Raw genomic sequence first — 17,717 nt, 5'->3', positions numbered from 1 at the left:
GGTGGTTTCCACCCTCGGGCTGGCACTCGTCTTTTTTCTCTATTTTTTTTTGTGTTTTGGCACTATGGGACTATATAGATGCTAGCTAGTTAGGCGAGGAAGAAAGAACTGTTATAGATAGTTTAACTGGTGGGGGGGGGGGGGGGGGGGGGGAAGGGGGGAATTGGGACATCTTGTTTTGTTTTCATGGAGACCTTGGTAAATCATCTTTATCTAAGGATTTTCAATGATTGTATTTTTCCCCTTGTTATATCCACATACTCAACACTCTACCTGCCCCTGCCTGGCCTCTCTTCCACACCGAAACCAGTTAAACTATCTATAACAGTTCTTTCTTCCTCGGCTAACTAGCTAGCATCTATATAGTCCTTTAAGTTTTATAAAATGCTATACAATTATTTTCTTGTTTTAGCTTCCCAACAACCCTGGGAGGCAAATGGGGAAACTGAGGCAGGCAAAGGTTAAATGTCTTGCCCAGGGTCACCCAGCTAGAAAGTGTCTGAGGCTATATTTGAACTCAGTTCTTCCTGACTCCAGGTAACGGTGCAGCCAGCTACCTAGCATGGTATGGGGCACTGGGAAAAGCAATGGATTTGAAGTGTGAGGAGCCAGCTTCAAATTCCAGTTCTGCCACTTACCTCCCCGTGTAGTGACCTTTGTGAAATCACTTCTCCCTGGGCCTCAGATTTCTTCTCTATGAAATAAGAGGGCTGAACTGAATGATCTCTACAGTGGCTTCCAGCCCTAAATCTTGGGACCCTCTATCCCTCTTAGCTGTGACGGTGACTAGTGGGATGGAAGCAGTGTGAGCTGGACTGGGGACTGGCTCAGTGGGCTAGGCTAGTCCAGCAGGGGGCGCCCAGCCACTGGCCTCCTTGGCAGGCCCCTCACCTCCCCAGCCCCAGCCTCCCAGTTGGGAGATCCAGGGGGAGGACACCAGATTCCTAAAAACAGCAGCTCTGTATAGAGGAAATCAATTCAGCCATCATTCATAAAGCAGCTATGATGCTCTGTGCAAAAATGCTGGAGACACAGAGATGAGGCAGAACCTCGGTCCCCACCTAAAGGACTTTAGGAAGGGGCATGCAGCAGCTATATAAATCACTATAACACAGATAGACTGTTGTAAATTCATGGGAGAGGCCCAAGTGGTGGTGTCAGAGATGGGAAAAGGGAGCAGTCCCTTTCAGGAAGGCCTTCTGGGCACAGATTAGGAGGAGATTGTTCCAGGCACAGGGTGGGGAGGGGGGCTGTTAGAAAGCCTGCGATAGGTCAGAGGCAGGGTAGTAAAGCAGGGGCTTTGGGGTTAAGTTAGAGGACCCGGGTTAGAATCCAAACTCTGCTGTTCATGGTATGAGTGACCTTGCACCATTACTTCCTTTTTTCTAAGCCTCAGTTTATCTGTAAAATGAAAGTGTTGGACTAGATGGTCTTCAGAGTCTTTTCTATCTTTAAATCCCCTCAACAGAAGTAGTCAGGTTTATAGAGAAAACAGGGAGCATGACATGCAGTAAAATTGGACAGATTGTGGCCTTGAATGCCAGGGTCAAGGTTTTCCATTTTGTTGTGGGCCAGCCTTGGAAGGTATTTGAACTAGGATTGGAACACCGTCAGAACTGTGCATTGGGAAGATTACTTTGGCAGCCAGGTAGAGAATTAATTGAGGGAGGAGCAACGGGTGCTGTGAAATTTGATGTCAAAGAACCCAAGGAAAAATCCTGTCTCTGACACCTGCTGTCTGTGTGACCTTGGGCAACTCAGTCACTTGACCTCCCTGGGCCTCGGTTTCCTCATCTGTAAAATGACAGGGTTGGACATGACTTAAGATATCTGTCCCTGCTCTAAATCTGTGATCCTGTGACCAGATGATCACACCAAGCCTATAATCTGATTCAACCAGCAAAGCAGTCACTGCACTAGTCCAGGTGAGAGGTGAGACACCTGGGTTTGAGGCCCCGCTCTAATGTTTCTGTGACCATGGACAAATCACTTTGCTTCTCAGCCTGTTTCCTGATCTGTAAAACGGGCATAAGGATACTGTACTGCCTGTGCAGGCTTCTGAGGGCAACACTTTGCAAATCTTAAAGCACCATGTAAATAAAGAGTTACTTGTATAGTGCTTTTTACATGTGTTCTCTCATTTGGGCCTCACAACAATCCTGTAAGGTGGACTCTATTTATTATCGCCATTTTACAGTTGAGGAGACTGAGGTGAGGAGACTTTCCCAGGATCAGACAGCTAATAAATGTATGAGGCAGGATTCAAGCTCAGGTCTTCCTGACTGTCCACTCTACCAGCATCTGCCTCCATTATACTGTGGCTTAGAACATTGAGGGGGGAGCTCCAAGGAACCATAAAGGCATATAGTCCATCCCAAAGCTGAAGAAACAGGGAGGATGGGACTTGATCAAGGGCCCACATGGCAGAGCCAGGGCCAGATCCCAGCCTTTCTGTGTATGTATACAAGGCTCTGTTCCTCATCGAGGTCCAAGGATTCCAGGCCTATAGCTCTCATGCTGGAAGGAATCAAGACTCGTCCACACCCTCATTTCACAGTCCTTAAAAGCCTTCTCCTTGCTCCAGCCCCTTCAGTTTTCAGACAAGAAAACCTAGTACCAAGGAGGCTGCGATTTGTCTAAGGTCACAGAGGTAGTAAGTGTCACAGAGGGGATTTGAACTCTGTACCAGACTACCAGCACAGCATGATACAGTAGGAAGTGCCCTGGACTGTCACAATAGGCACTTCACAAATGTTTGTTGTCTTGGAGTGAAAGAAGCCAAAAGGGGAGGGCTTTGTACCTACCCTGCTGTTTGGATAGCAGGTCTGGTTTTAACTATTTAGCTGCTTCCTAAAATGGGCAGGGCTACTTTTTTGGTTTGGGGGGTGGGGGGGGAGGCAAACTCTGCAGTCTGGCTTATCACAAAGAAGGAATGAATGCCCTGGATTTCAACACATCGCCCTGTCCTGGGTGCAATTCAGGTTACAATGATATCTGGAACTAAGCTGTATTGGGAAAATAAATGGCCTGAGGCTAGAGCAGTTCCTTAGGGCCTCTACTGTGCCCTGGGGTGAAAGGGGAAAAGAAGGAAGAGGGGACCTCTAGGCTGAATAAGCTTGGGCCGAGTGGGAGGGAGGGAGGGGCTGTCCTCTAGGTGTGAATGCGCTTGTTCCTTCTTTGTCCTCCTGGATGGGATAGCCAGGTGATTCTTTTCCTTTGCTCCCCAGCACTTTGTCCAGAATAAATCCCCCACTGCTGGGGCAGGGCTACAGCAGTTGGGTGAGGAAAGAGTTAAAGTTCCATCTTGGCCCAGGTAGAAACCAGCTGAGTCCTGCTTGGCTATCCTTGTGACCTTCTTGCTTAGTGACAGCTCTGTGCTGGCAAGGCTGGCCTCCCCAACTGAGGTGATCTCATTCCCTGCTGCAGGGATGGCTGCTGTTTCCCTGATCTTGTGGGTGGGCCGGCAGGCTCTGAGGGTTTCTTGGTGACCTGCAGAGTAACTGCAAGGTTGGATCTGCTTCCTCCCTCCCCATCCACCCAAGGGAGGTACAGAGTGATGAGCTGTTCTTCGGCAAGGACTCAGAACTAGACACCCTGAGCGTCGGTTCAGAATTCCTTGGATTGTAATACCCATCTGGGGAGTGTGGGGACTTTGGAAGCCTCAGCTCAGACTCTGACAAGCTGCTGACACAGCCTTTTACACCAGATGGACCCCAGAGCCATCCACACATTGTTTCTTTGTGGAAAAAAATTAAACTGCCCAGAGAAAGAGAGAGGGGGGGGGGGGGGAAGGAGGGTAAGAAAGCTGATTCCCAGCAGCCTGACAGCCCTACATAGGAAGCGAAGAGGAGTTCTGTATCCGGAGAGGATCCCTGGGGTCACCTCCCCTGAACTGCTCATCCTGGCTTGGCCCTCACTAGCTTACTGTCTACAGCTTTCTGAGCTGCTGAGTTAGTGAAGATGAAGTTTTAGGGGAGAGACCTGAATGTGATTAACAAGATCCCCATCTCCCAAGGTGAGAAATGAGAAAAAGTTATTTGCCATAGGGGACACTCAGGTTAGTCATAAGAAAGGACTTCCATTCTCATTCTCTGGAGCTTGGTGTGAACACATGTCAAGGATGGAGGCAGAGCATCATGGGGGAGGATAGGGTTGCTGGGAGGTAGATGTGGAGGCAAGTCAGGGGAAGAGGGAGGAGACTTGGAGTCTGCTAGAGCACAGTATTGATTCAGCAGAGACTCTGGGCTGTGTGCTATGATTTGCTCCCAGCTTTCTGGGGGTGAATAATTCATATTGGTTTAGCAATTCAGCAACACTGAAGATTGCAGACAAAGTAAATAGCTCTGGGCCAGATCCATTCAATTAAAAATCCCTAAGCAGTGGTTATTGGGACTTCATTTCATTAGGCTACCCTGACATCACTTGTCCCTAGGTGGCTGCCCTTGACTGCAGTGGGAATTGGATGGGACAGTAGGGGCAACCACCCCTACTAGGTAGGCCAGGCCCTATGGAGGGTAGTATCCTGGCCTCATCTTTCTCCATGATCAGCCCTTCAAACATCTCTATCTTTGATAGAAAAAGACAAGGCATATTCCACCTGGAAAAGTCTTGATTCAGATGGATTTTTATCCCAATACCTCCCCTACTTTTAACCCTGATACCACCAAGTTCGGTTTCATAGACCCTAGCAGGGTGGGGAACCTGTGGCCTTGAGGCCACATGTGGCTCTCTAGGTCCACAAGTGCAGCCTTTTGATGGAATCTGTGAAGTTTGGATTTTGTCAAAGAGTCACACTAGAGGGCCACATGTGGCCCTGAGGCCACAGGTTCCCCATCCCTGCTAGAGACTTTGAGACCTCAGACGTCTGAGTCAGATTCTGGTTAAACTCTTGAATGAAGATAAGAATCAAGATGACCCCATGGGAAAATCCTGGGCCTGGGAGTCAGGAGATCTCAATTGTACTCTCAGCTCTGCCAGTAGGAGAAAACCTGTTTCCCTCCACTCCTCCCTCCCCAATCCCTGCTCCTCTGCAGAGGTGGGTGGGAGGGGAGGAAAGGGGAGGCAGTCCATGGACATGGAACATTGTGTATCACATCAGGTTTTTTCAATGCATTGATTGGTTTTGCTGAACTTTTATTTTCCCTTTTCTTCCTTTTTATATTCTTTGTTATAAGTGATGGCTCTCTAGGTAGGGGCAAGGGGAAAGACAGGGAAATGTAGGTGATATAAAAACAAAAAATATCAATAAAAATCTTTTGTTTTTTAAGAGAAATAGCTCTGCCACTAACTTGCTGTGTAACTGAGCAAGTCATGCTACTTCCCTGGGCCTTAGTAATCCCATCTCTAAAATAAGGATAACAATCCCTGCCTAGCTTTTCTCATTGGGTTGCCTTGAGAATCAGGTAAGATAATGCATTCATAAGTGCTTTGTAAAGTGCCCTACAGATGTGAAGGGCTATCAGCATTACTAAAATGATAATGGACACTCCACAGTCTTCCCTTGTGGCTCTGTAGCTCTGGTGAGGAGAATCTAGCCTTGGAAATGTTCTGGGCCCAGGACAGAGACAGAAAGGTGCCTACATGAGCTTAATTAACCCCACTCTGCCTCTACCCCTGTAGCAGTGGACACACATGTGCACAGGATCACCAACAGATTGAAATGGACCAAGAAGGAGACCAAGTACCCTGAGGAAACCAGAGCTGCCCTGGAGGACTGGCTGCCAAGGTTTGTGAAGGCAGGAGCTGGCCTAGATGACCCCCCTGAGGAGCCAGAGCAATTCTGATTCCTCCAGTTGAGTGCTACAGTTTCCTGTAGCACTCAACCTTCAAACTCAGTGATGGATAAGAGTAAGGAGATCTATTTCAAAGGCCATTGTCCTCCCTGCCCCCATGGGGCCAGAGTGCAGCTAGCCTGAGAGATGAGGCCAGACTGTACCATCTGCTTCAGTGTAGGGAAAGGATGCATGGGTTGGGGAGAACAGGGCAGGGCTCACTCTAATCCCATACCCACTAGCCCACATGCTGCACTACAGAATCTGTTCTTTTTTCCCCCCTTCTAGGCAGCTGTGGAAGGAGATTAACTGGCTGTTGGTAGGCTTTGGCCAGCAGACCTGCCTGCCAGTGCACCCTCGGTGTGGGGACTGCCTCAATCGAGGCTTGTGCCCAGCAGCACAGAGGCCTTGAAGAAGGTTGCAGCAAAGACTCCTTCAGCGCGGGGGTCAGATGGACAGCCAGCCAATGTCAGATCCCCATCAGGTGCCTAAGACTTCTACCCACATTGGGTCTGTTTAATAAAGTTTGATGTTCTTTTATAATTGGAAACATGGCTTACTTTAGTCCACGAGGGGGCCAGGAACTGAGGCTGAGCCAGGGAAAGATCAGCTGGGAGCTGCTGGCTGAAGAGAGAGGAAATCTCAGCTAGAATAGAGGGGACTGGGGCCAAGTTTTGACTTTGGGGGCATCAGCATCCCCTTCTGTTTTCTCTGTACCCCAATGAGGATAAGTGAGTTGGTGACTTCTAGGAAGGTTCTAGGTATGATGATTTCTGTGTTGAAGAGGGGACATACAGCAAGGCAGAGCAAGTGAGGAAGTTGGGAAATAGGGCTAAGGCTAGCTTCTGGGAAGGCTGTTTGGACAGATCCCCATGGGACCCCCAGCAGCATGGTCTAAGGGACTGGAAGCAAACCCCCATGTTATCTTTCCCTCCAGCTGACTGGGCCAAACCCCACCCTGACCCAGCTGAAATCTTTTCCCCCAGGCTTCCAGGAGCTGGGCTTTCCTACTCAGAAGTTAAGATCATAGATAGATCTCAAACTAGGCAGGACCTTAGCTGTCTAGTTCGATCCCTTTATTTTATATATGAGCAAACTGAGTCTCTGAGAAGCAAAAAGATTTGTCCAGGGTCTGAGAGGTCATAAGTAGATCCAGGCTTTGGACCCAAGTTTTCTTACTCCAAACCAAGTACTTTCTACCACACTATAAGGTCAGAGGGCTCCTTGGGGAACCTATGTAGTCCTTGCACCCTCCCTTATGAGTTGACATTTGCCCAACTTCTTTTTTGTCAGGAGTTCAACTTGGCAGGTTAAGAAAGGAAAAAAAAAAAAGACCAGCAGGCATGGTTGGCCACACTCGCCTGGGGCTGAGTTGCCATTGGAGGGAAGAACTGCCCAGTGCCTGCTTTCCTGTTTCATTGTCTTTGAATTCTAAGCCACAGTAGCTCAGTGAGCCCAGGATCTTCCTCTCTCCCTCCAAAATGGGGGAGCTGCTTGAAATCTGGTCCTCACACCAGGTGGATGTGGTCTGAGTTCCATGAAAACAAACCAATCCTTGCTTCTGGCTTAGCAGCCTATCTTTACTGTACATGGCAATTCCAAGTTTATTATTGATGTTAACAGTGCACATTACAGCTTACAATGCCAACAGCTTATACTCGCATTGGTTTTCAAGGTAAGTGGAGGGAGGGGAAAAGAAGAGTTATTACTATCATACTATGAGAAAAAAGGAGATAGGTGACCTAGGGTGCACTATCAGTGGGCAACTTAATTTTGCATTTGCAATCATGCATACCTGATTTCAGCTGAGTAGCAACCTTGGTTCTGCCTTCACCCTGTAACTGCCACCATAAACCTTCTCCTGAGGTCTGTGGGTGAGGGTGTGTTCCCCCTTTGTGTGAGGGCCAAACCTGCCCTTACACAGAAGAGGAGACGTTCTGCTCTGAATCTTGCTTTTTACATGGAAGAAGACCCTGTCTTTAGGCAGGTTCAGGCCCTGCACTGGAGGCTGGAGCGATACCACAGTGTAACAGTGAGTTCGTCTCCTAACAAGTTTTCTGTGCCGGAATCACTCAGTCCGTTGGGTTGTCTCTTCCAGGAGCACCAAACAACCAGGACAGCACTCTCCAGTCAATGAGTGGCCCAGCTCCTCAGGGAATGGCTGGATGGGAAACCCAAAATACAAACTCTTCATCAGATCTGGGACCCCAGTTGCTGTTGTGCACTGCAGACCCCTGCCCATGATAATCCCTCATTCTATCCTCACTCCTTCCCTCCCATCCACGTACACGCACACAAAACCAGAACAAACTTTACCAAAGTAAATCTGACTCTTTGCCCCTAGCCCTGAGCACTTTCCTAAAACTCTTCCCCTCCCCACTGACCTCCAGAGCTCAGCCCTCCCTGAATGGGCTGGGACACCCTGGACAATCCTAAGGCACCTCTTACAACATTTACAAAACTGTATACAGAGAACTTTCCCCAACAGAGCCCTTCTTTCTCCAGGCCAGGTCCTTTTCCACAAACTATCCAGGTTGCTTTGGGCTAAAGGCTTCTGGTTGGCAGTGACTTTGGGAAGAGAAGACCCCAAAGGCATTTTAACAATTGACCCCAAAGGGGTCTGAAGCAGACATCCCCAGCCCAAACATCTGTCTTCAACGAAAATCAATCAGCAACTGGAAGGACTGGTGGATTAAAAAAGAAACTCCCCAAAAGTCTGGATTACTTGTCCTCCAGGCTCCAAGGCAAGAGGCTGTCCGAGGAAGGGGGTGGCAATTGCCAATAAGGCTTGAAGCATTGAAGGAGCCAATCTGAGAAGCAGGGCAGGAGATGCAGAAGCTGTAGGTGCCTTGGTCACCAACAGCCCATTTAAGAACAGGTGCTGGAGGGGCTTGTGGATGCAGCAGCCAACTGCCCAATGAGGTTCATGCAGAGTAGGATGGACCTGTGGCCCACCAGTGACCAGGGCTTGACCCGTGTTCTAAGCCCACATTGAGCAAAGGCAGCAAAGCTCAGAAAAAATGCAGACCCACATGACAAAGAGCAGGGGACCCCTCAGTTCTGGGCCCCTACTTGCCTCCAGGGGTGGTTCCTTGAGCTATTTCCAGCATCCCCAGATGGAGCAACCTCCTGAGAGACCCCAAACTGGGTAAGGGTGGCTCATTCCCCCAAATTAGCTTCCTTCCCTCCCACCCACCTGCAGGGCTGTCAGCTGCCAATTCTGGCCTTGGTCCCCTGTTCCCTGTGACTTTAACGGGAGAGGAATAGTGATTGTGGGGAGGGAAGGGGGAAGGAAAGGACTGCAGAGAGGTTTGTTTTGCTGCCTGAGAAAGAGAGAGAGAGAAAGAGTGAGTGTCCCTGTGGGGGGAGGGGAGATTCCTGGCACTAAATGAAAACATGTGTAACACAAAAATTCCCTTAAATCCACTGGCCAATGAAAAAAAAAAACAATAATAAAGGGTCTCTCTCTTACTGTGCCTCTATCTTTCTTTGTTTCTCCCTGGTTCTCTGTGTCTCTCTCAATATTTCTCTCTCTATTGCCCCTCCTTTCAGGGAATATATCCCCAAAGAACAAACACCAGGAGTTTCAGCAAGGGTCCAGCACCCAGGGTCAGGTTTGGCTCGTGGAACTAAGCCCCATTCTCTGGTCCTGCCTCACTGAGGCTCTGGTGGGGGGAGGGGAATAGGGGGATGGGGGAGGGGAGTGGCTCTTCCAGCAATAAGGGTGCAGGCAGGCAGTGAGGCTTGGGGAGGGGAACAGATCAGGCCAAATCCTTGGGATCAAGAGGAAGTTCCCTGCCCCCCTCCCCGCCTTCTCAGACACAGGTTGGAGATAGTACTGGAGCTCGGGCCTCAGGAAGGGGGTGGGGGCAGTTGAGCACAGAGCTGTGACTCCTGGCAGGGAGCTCCCTAGTTCCCTTCCTTCAGGGAGAAGCAGGAGGAGCCACTGGCTGTGGGGGATGGGAAGGAACAGGGCTTCAGAAGTTGCTAAAAATCTCTCGCTTCTTGTTCCAGTCCATCTGCGGTGCCCTCTTGTTGACTCGCTTTGCCCGGGCCTTCTCCTTGGCCTCTGCCGCAGTGGGGCTTAGGTGGAGCCCGCTCTCCTGGAATGGGTCCCTCTTGGCCACATCATTGTCCTGTGGGGGCAGAGACAAACCTAAGGTGGTCCTCCCGGGAGGCATCAGCCTCCACCTCTGCAGTTCTTACTTAATAGAAAAAGGGGAGGAAGTAGAGAAATAGGCCACCTGGTTGCTGTTTATCAACATGGGATGTGCACCCACACAGAAGTTAAACACTCTTCCTACAGCTGTCCATCTGTGTCAAGCACTCCTGGAATGGGCACGTGCACACCCACGCACACAGGCGGGCTCACGGCTCATTTAGGCCACAATTGATCGCCACAGTAAAGAGCTGACCCTCTCAAGATGATGGGTCACTAGCCCTTCTGAACAGGGAGCTCTGCAGGAGGTGGGCAACTGGCCCCTCCCTCCAGAAGTCATCTGCCTAAGAGCAGAGGACTCAATATACAATCAGCTCTCAATTTTCCAGGAACTGATGAACCAATCTGTAAATTATCTCCTACCATTTGATGGCTCAACATCAGAAATGGATGTAATTGTATCAACAGAAATGACGCTAAAGAAAGTGCATTGCCATTTGCCTTAAGCTCCCCTAATAACCCCTCAGCCTTGCCATCTGCCCAGCTGCTGAACCCTCCTATTTATGCTATCTCCCTCTACTAGAATATGAGCCCCTGGAGAGCAGGGACTTTCTTATCTTTCTCTTTGTATCCTCCACTTAGCACATAGCTTTGCATCCTGTACACACTTAATAAATGCTTTTTTAATTCATTCATTCATCTGAGCTTTCTAATTCTTTACTGCAACAGCTTATGGGTCAATGTGGGGTTGCCAAAAAATCAGAGATTCTCAGAATTGAAAGAGACTTCTAGTCCAACGAGAGACCCTTCTAGAATATCTCTGTGGAGTAGTCATCCAGACCAAAGAACTTTCTACATAATGAGATAGTCCTTCCCATTGTTGGACAGCTCTCAAACCTTGCCCTCATCCGCATTCTCAAATTTTTAAGATATCTAGGTGTCAGTCTATGAGATTTTTGCCAGCAGCTATCATGGATGAGGCCATTGGCCCAGGCCATACGACTGGGTGTCCAGCAGTCAAAGCAAAAATGCTTTGAGACAGACAGAGGGATGAGAATGGATAAAGGGAAGGAGAGGACCAGATTGATGAAGGGAAGAAGGACTAACAAAGAGAAGCTAACAGAAAGGGAAGATGAGAATCAGGTATGGAAAGTTTAGTTTTGGGGATGGGGGAGAAGGGATGAGCCTGAAAAATGAAAGAAAAGGAGAGCCTCACAGGAAGAAAGTCCAGGGGTCAGTGAGGATGAGAGTGGCTAGGGGAGGGAGATGATTTAGAAAGAGAAGCTGCAGACAGTACAGGCTACAGTGATTCTGAGGTGATCGGCTGGTCAGTTACCTCTGTGTCCTTGTCCACATTCTGCAGGTCACTCCGAGAGGAGCAAGTCGAACCACCATTGATCTGGGGAATCAGAGGGTTAATCACCCTCAGTCCTTATACTGGAGTCCCAAGAGTCCATGTTGAGTGTGATTTCCCCCAAAACACACCAAAGCCTAGCCCTCCTAAAGGCCCACCAGGAGGTAACTTGAGATGGTTGCCTCCATTCCATGGGGAGGAGGTGAAGTCTTACAGGGGAAATCTGGGCTGAAGCAAGGATCAGGAGGCCCCAGCATCCAGCCTCTCATCCCTTGTCCCATGGCATATACCCACTGCAGATTCAAGTGGGGCTGAAGCACCAAAAGACTGTGGTACCCAGTGCCCAGTGTCTTAGACCTAGCATTCATCTCCTTCCCCTTCTCCCTTTACCGCATGCATTCCTCCTGGGTCACCTCTTTGGTCACTTGGTTGCTCACCTGGGGTGGGCTCATCCCATTGGTAATCAAGGAAGGCAGTGGACCTACAGAGGCCAAACAGAACCCATCATTGAAATGGGGTTAGCCTTAGGAGGCTTAGAACATTATCCCCACCCAAACCATGCTAGTGCCTCACCTACAGGGAACCATTCCCCAAATACCAGAAATCTATAGGATTGAGAGAGATATGATTGGGAGTTCTCATCATGGAAAATGTCAGTTCCTGAGGGTTCCTAAGGTGGCAATGCAAAAAGTCTCCAGAATAGATGAGGCTAGGGTTGAGGGCACACAGAATGGATGGAGCTAAGTATCCCCAGGGTAGATGGGATGAAGGATGCTCTTAGAATAGACAGGGCCAAATTTACTCTAAATAGACAGAACTGGTGGTCCCCATGAGAGATGATAATAAACCAGGGCTGGGGTTCCCTGGTCCTTTTCTGGACTGCCCTCCTCACACATACCCGTGACATGTTCTTCAGTGGGTACTATTCGTAGTCTCTTAAAGTAGGCATCAGTCTCAGGGTCAACCACAAGCAGCCGTGCCTCATCTTCATGGGCCTTGATGCTGGACACGACTTCAGCATGACGAAGTCCCTCCACATTTCGGCCATTTACCTGTGAGACCAGGGACAAGAGAGGTCAGATCTGGGGAGTGAAAAAGAAGGTTGGGGCCTTAAACAGAGATCTTATACAATCAAGTAGTCACCATCAGTGCTGCAGTTAGGGATATAAGGTCAGAGTCCTTCCCCCTGAGGTAAACACAGGGGAGAGCCTGAGAATTAGGGGACAGAGATATGAGGTGAGAAGAGTCAGGAGCTAGGCCTATTCCACCTACCCTACTTCCTTGGGACCCTATTTACCTCCATCCCCTGTTTCCTCCCCCATCCCCAGCACCAGGTTCAGCATCAAATATTTATTAGAGCCACCAACACAGCCAAGGCTATGACTAAAGCCACACAGCTCAGGTTCCTAACACAGCAGGTCAGCCTCCCCCTCCCCCAGCTCCTCCCATAGAGACATAGAGATGTGGGCTCATGCACAAACACACACAGAGACAAACCCACAGGAACACACATGGTTCTGCATGCAAAGGAACAAATACAAACACAGCCCCTCAGCAGCCCTTGAGCTCACCTCAATTAACCTATCCTGGGCTCGAAGACCAGAGTAGGCAGCAGGTGACCCAGCATCCACAGCACGAATGTACTGGCCAGGCCGGGACTTCTCACTATGCAGATTGAAGCCATAGCCATTGGGGCCTTTGTGAAGGTGGCAGAGACGTGGCCGCAGCTCCCGGGGAGTTCCGGGTACATCCTGGAAAAAATGGGTGGACAAATAGGGATGGCTTGAGCATGGCCTCAGACACAGGTCAGACCCAGGGACTGTCCAGATCCTACACCTCACCTCACCCCACAGCTCAGAGTTATGGTCTCTGAAGCTACCAAAATATATCTATAGCCCAGACCCACAAGACTCCACTCTCCTCTGACTTCTCAGATCTATGCTTTCACATGGGATAGGTAGATAGGCATCTATCTACACCCCACTCCACTCCCAATGGCTGAGGACTATCCTTCAGGTCTCTATCCCTATCTCACCCCACCCCACCCCCACACACACACAGAGCCAAACAGCTTCTCTTACCCAGGCCCTCCTCCCTTCAAAGGGTCAGTAGAGATCTCACCTCCCTTTCTGCTATCCCAGTTGTGCCCTGCTCCCAGCCCCACCTCCCCCTTCCTGCCAGGAATCCCCTGGTACTTAGGAAAGACTAGCTAGTTATCAGCATGGCCTCCCCTCCAGCTGTCAGCATCTGGGTGCCTCCACATGCACACACTATGCTAAGGAATGCAGGGTCACAGGCCAGGGCAAGGGAGGGAAGGATGCCTCTTGAACTCACTGTTTCCATGGCCTTGCCTGGGTTCAGTTCTTTTTCCCAAATCCAGCAAAATTTTCCCCTCCCCTAATGGTTCCCTGCCTCATCCCCAGAATACTGGCTCTTAACAAGATATAGGTCAATTCTAAGTGTTTATCCTTCTGCCCACATTCATGTGGGTAATGAAGAACTGTATGTTTCTGTGTGTGTGATGACACAAAGTGGTGGGAAGAGTCCTCAACTCTTGCTCTCTCCCTTCTTGGAGACTCCCTTTCCCTGGGTTTAAAATGAGGGGATGGACTAGATGGTCTGTGTATCTCTTCTGGCTCTGACATTCTACAGACCCATGATGCATGTGTATATGTGTAAGAGGATGCATGTCTGTGTTCATGTGTGTTGGAGTCATTTCTGGGATCTTGGCTCTGGCCTTTCGGTTGTTTTTTAACATTCCAACAGCTGACCGAGCCTCCCCATGCTGACTTAAGCTGGTCAGTTCACCACCCTTCCCCCCGCCCCCCAGCTCACGAGTACCACAAACCTAGAGTCAGAAAAATGTAGGGAAGAGAGGAGCTCCAAACACAGCATGCCCCCACCCTCGGGATCCTCTGAGTTCCCCCAGCCTCCGGCCCTGAAAACTCCCAGCTGCCCCTGCCACCAGAACCAGCATCAGCCCCTGTCTTGTCCAGACCCTAGTCTATCAGATCCCAGGAGGAGATCTGGAGCCCAGCTTATCCAAAACAACAGAGAATTCAAAGATAGTAACTGAACACACATCATGAAAGTCTCATGCATCAGATCATCAGATTTACCTTCCTCATTATGCTTGGCTTCCTTAGACAGATGGACCAACGAGATGGTAGTCAGGAGAAGGAAGGCCTGGAGTACTCAGAGGCTGAGGGATGCCATTTCAAGGAACGCAGCATTTAGTTCAGAGAACCAAGAGTTCGGGATACCACCCTGACTTTGGAGAGCCCCCCAGGGAAGGGGGGGCAGGGCCTCCCCCTTCCCACCCCTTGACTCCCCAAACAAGCAACAGTGGCCTCGGCTAGTTCAGAGGCAGCAGGGCAGGTGCTGAATTAAACATCGAGGTGTGGCCAGGAGACCAGGCCAGGGCAGCCCAGGTGCTCCGATTTCTCAGGCCAGCTGGAGGGGGCTGGGCAGAGTACAGGCAGAAAGAGGTGGGGGTGGGGGTGAATACATCCCCACTGATCCAGCCCATAAGAAGAGCAGTGGAATTTTAATTTCCTTGTCTGTAAAGCTGAAGGCTGAGCTATGTGGAAGCTATGGTCTGTAAGACTACACATACTCTCTCATCTCAGTCACCAATCCAGAATAACAGCAACTCATATTCCTTTACAACTTGTAAGTCTTACAAGCATTTTCCTCACATCAGTCTTGTAAAGTAAGTATTATAAGTAGGTGCCTGTAGCCCATTAGAAATAGGGAAGCGGAGATTGAATGAGGTTAACTAAAATGTAATAAAAACATTTATCAAAGAGCCTAGCTTGTGTAATAAGGCACTGTGCTAAGCACAAAGACTATGACAATAAATGAATACATTCTCCTAATTAACTGACTTGCCCAAGGTCACCCAACTAGTGAGCGCCTGGATCTGCAGTTAGATCTCCTGCTCTTTCCGCCAGCCCACACTGCTCCTGGAGGTGGGAAAATGAGCTTCTCCAGCTGCTGCTAAAAGAGGGGGGTTGAGTCACTGCTGGGCATAGACAACCGAGGAAGGCAAATCTGGAGAGAAAGTCTCCATATACACCAAAATGTTTATAGCAGCACTTTCCGTAGTAGCAAAGAACTGGAAACAAAGTAGATGCCCATCAACCAGGGAGCAGCTAAACAAACTGCGGTATATGAATGTAGCAGAATGTTACAGTGCTGTAAGAAGTAATGAATACCACAAATGCGTAGGAGAATCATGGAAAGACTGATGAGAACTGATGCAAAGTGCAGTCAACAGAACCAGGGAAACAATAAACATAATGATACAAAACCATAAATAGGAAGAAAAAATCAAAATTGAACACTGTAATTATAATGAACCAAGTTTAATATTGAAGATGAGCTAGGAGCATGTTCCTCTCTTCCTTCCTCCCTCCCTCCCTCCCAGAGGTGGGGACTATGGGTATACAGTCAAACTCAGTTGATTTGTTAGTTAATTACATATTTTCCTTTTTTTTTTTTACTTTAAGGGATGGCTGTCTGAAAGGAGACAGCAGGTATATTGAGAAATGAAGTTAATGTAAAAACAAACGTGTATATATGTGTATATGTAAAAACATACATGTATACATATTTGTGTGTATACATATGCACGTATATGTATTGTGTGTATATGTATATATATACATACATACATATAGATGAGGGTAGAGTTACAGAAAATTCTGATCAAGGTTTGTGGCATAAAGCCATATCTCAAGGGTTCTTTAGAGAATCCCAGACACCCATCAACACAAACACACGTGTTCATGGACAAATAGACACCCACAGAAACACATGCACATGTGCACGCACCTGTATTACAGGCACACGCCTGACAACTTCAGGGCAACCCTTTTATTCATCTCTATTGAACAATGCTGCACAGTAATTATTCTAAATCTTTCTTCAGTCTACCACTCCACCCTCCCTGCCCCATCTACTCTTTTAAGGCCATCTCCTCCCCCTCAAAATTTCTCCATAGCTTCATCTAGGCTTGGTGGGGTGGCAAGACCTTTGGAAAATTACTAAACCTCAATGAGCCTCATTTTCCTCATATGCAAAAATGAGAGGTTGAGACTAGAAGGACCTCTGAAATCTCAACATTATCCTATGATCCTTTCTCCTAACTTCTGCTCTCAAGGTTAATTATTCATCCCATCCACATCTTTCCTCTTTTCTAGGACCTTACTCAATTATTTCCTATTTCTTCTGTATCTTCAGTCCCTCCCTCTCCATTGACTCCTTCCTCTCTGCCTATAAACACACTCATGTTATTCCTGTTAGAAAGAAAAATCTGCATCCTCTATTACTCTCACCCCATTTCCTTCTCCTTTCTTTTGTGGCCAAGCATCTCAAGAGTTATTTACAATGTTCTGCTCACTCACTACCTGCCTGCTTACTCACTCCTCACCACCCACTTACTCTTCAACTGCCAGGAATCTGGCTTCAGTCCCTACCACTTGACTAAAGCTGTTCTCTTATGATAAGTACACAAGGGAGGCACAAAGTACTTGGTGTATTGAATAGAGAGTCAGCCTGGGAATCAGGAAACCCCAGGTTCAAGTTCAGCTTTGGGCACATACTAATTGTGTGACCAAGGGCAAGCTGGTTAACTTCCCATTGCCTCCCAGGAAAGTCTTTAAATATCAGTTATAGACAGATTGTTGATCTACATTACTGGAAAAAGTTTTGATAGCAGGAGTTCCTTACATTGTTAAAATTCTAGGTCTAGGGTGCGTCTAGGTGGCGCAGTAAGTAAAGCTCCAGCCTGGAGTCAGGAGCACCCAAGTTCATTTCCAGCCTCAGACACTTAACACCCACACAAAAAAACTAGCCGTGTAACCTTGGGCAAGTTACTTAACTCCAATTGCCCTCCAAAAGGCAAAAAATAAAATTAAATAAAATTCTAGGTCTAGGGGTGGCTAGGTGCACAGTGAATAGAGCACCGGGCCTGGAGTCAGGAGAACCTGAGTTCAAATCCAACCTCAGACACTTAACACACACACACACACACACACACACACACACACACACACACACACACAAACTAGCCATGTAAACTTGGGCAAATCACTTAACCCCAATTGCCCATCAAAAAAAAAAATTCTAGGTCTACATGATGTCAGAAAAGTGCCATGGGAGCACAAACCAGAGATACAGCATAGCATAGCAAAGTAAATTTGATGTAGGATTTGGTGGCAGGAGACCTGGGTTCTACTGTCACCTGTCATTTACTGTGTGACCTTGGACAAGGCTCTTAACTTTCCATGATCTCTTTTCTTTAAAAGTAAAGTGAAGATAATAATACTTCCTTTATCAACTTCATAAGGCTAGTGTATGAGGAAATATCTTTAAGGGTTATATAAATGTCAGCTGTTATTGTTATTCAACTAGTCCCAATTAATGGAAT

General features: G+C 48.3%; 2 protein-coding genes across 5 annotated transcripts in view; one reads left to right on the top strand and one right to left on the bottom strand.

The window, feature by feature from the left end:
• The window catches only part of NTHL1 (nth like DNA glycosylase 1), a 20,582-nt gene extending 14,261 nt beyond the window's left edge, over window positions 1-6,321 (top strand). For both annotated transcript variants that reach the window (XM_069062941.1, XM_069062943.1), the window contains exons 5-6: window positions 5,620-5,725; window positions 6,060-6,321. In XM_069062941.1, coding sequence (XP_068919042.1) covers window positions 5,620-5,725; window positions 6,060-6,183 — 230 coding nt within the window. In that variant the 3' untranslated portion in view covers window positions 6,184-6,321. The remainder of the gene's footprint in view (window positions 1-5,619; window positions 5,726-6,059) is intronic.
• Window positions 6,322-6,832: 511 nt separating this feature from the next.
• NHERF2 (NHERF family PDZ scaffold protein 2) overlaps window positions 6,833-17,717 on the bottom strand; it is a 32,267-nt gene continuing 21,382 nt past the window's right edge. For 2 of the 3 annotated variants that reach the window (XM_069062924.1, XM_069062933.1), the window contains exons 3-7: window positions 12,856-13,035; window positions 12,183-12,336; window positions 11,722-11,765; window positions 11,267-11,329; window positions 6,833-9,907 (exon numbers count right to left, since the gene is read on the bottom strand). In XM_069062924.1, coding sequence (XP_068919025.1) covers window positions 9,749-9,907; window positions 11,267-11,329; window positions 11,722-11,765; window positions 12,183-12,336; window positions 12,856-13,035 — 600 coding nt within the window. In that variant the 3' untranslated portion in view covers window positions 6,833-9,748. The remainder of the gene's footprint in view (window positions 9,908-11,266; window positions 11,330-11,721; window positions 11,766-12,182; window positions 12,337-12,855; window positions 13,036-17,717) is intronic. The other variant, XM_069062929.1, reaches the window with a different exon arrangement.

Source organism: Petaurus breviceps, unplaced genomic scaffold (assembly GCF_028583685.1).
Source record: "Petaurus breviceps papuanus isolate PSGF00001 unplaced genomic scaffold, PetGlider_PUasm1.0 138, whole genome shotgun sequence".
Lineage (NCBI taxonomy): Eukaryota > Metazoa > Chordata > Mammalia > Diprotodontia > Petauridae > Petaurus > Petaurus breviceps.
This window is presented reverse-complemented; position numbering and strand designations above follow the sequence as displayed.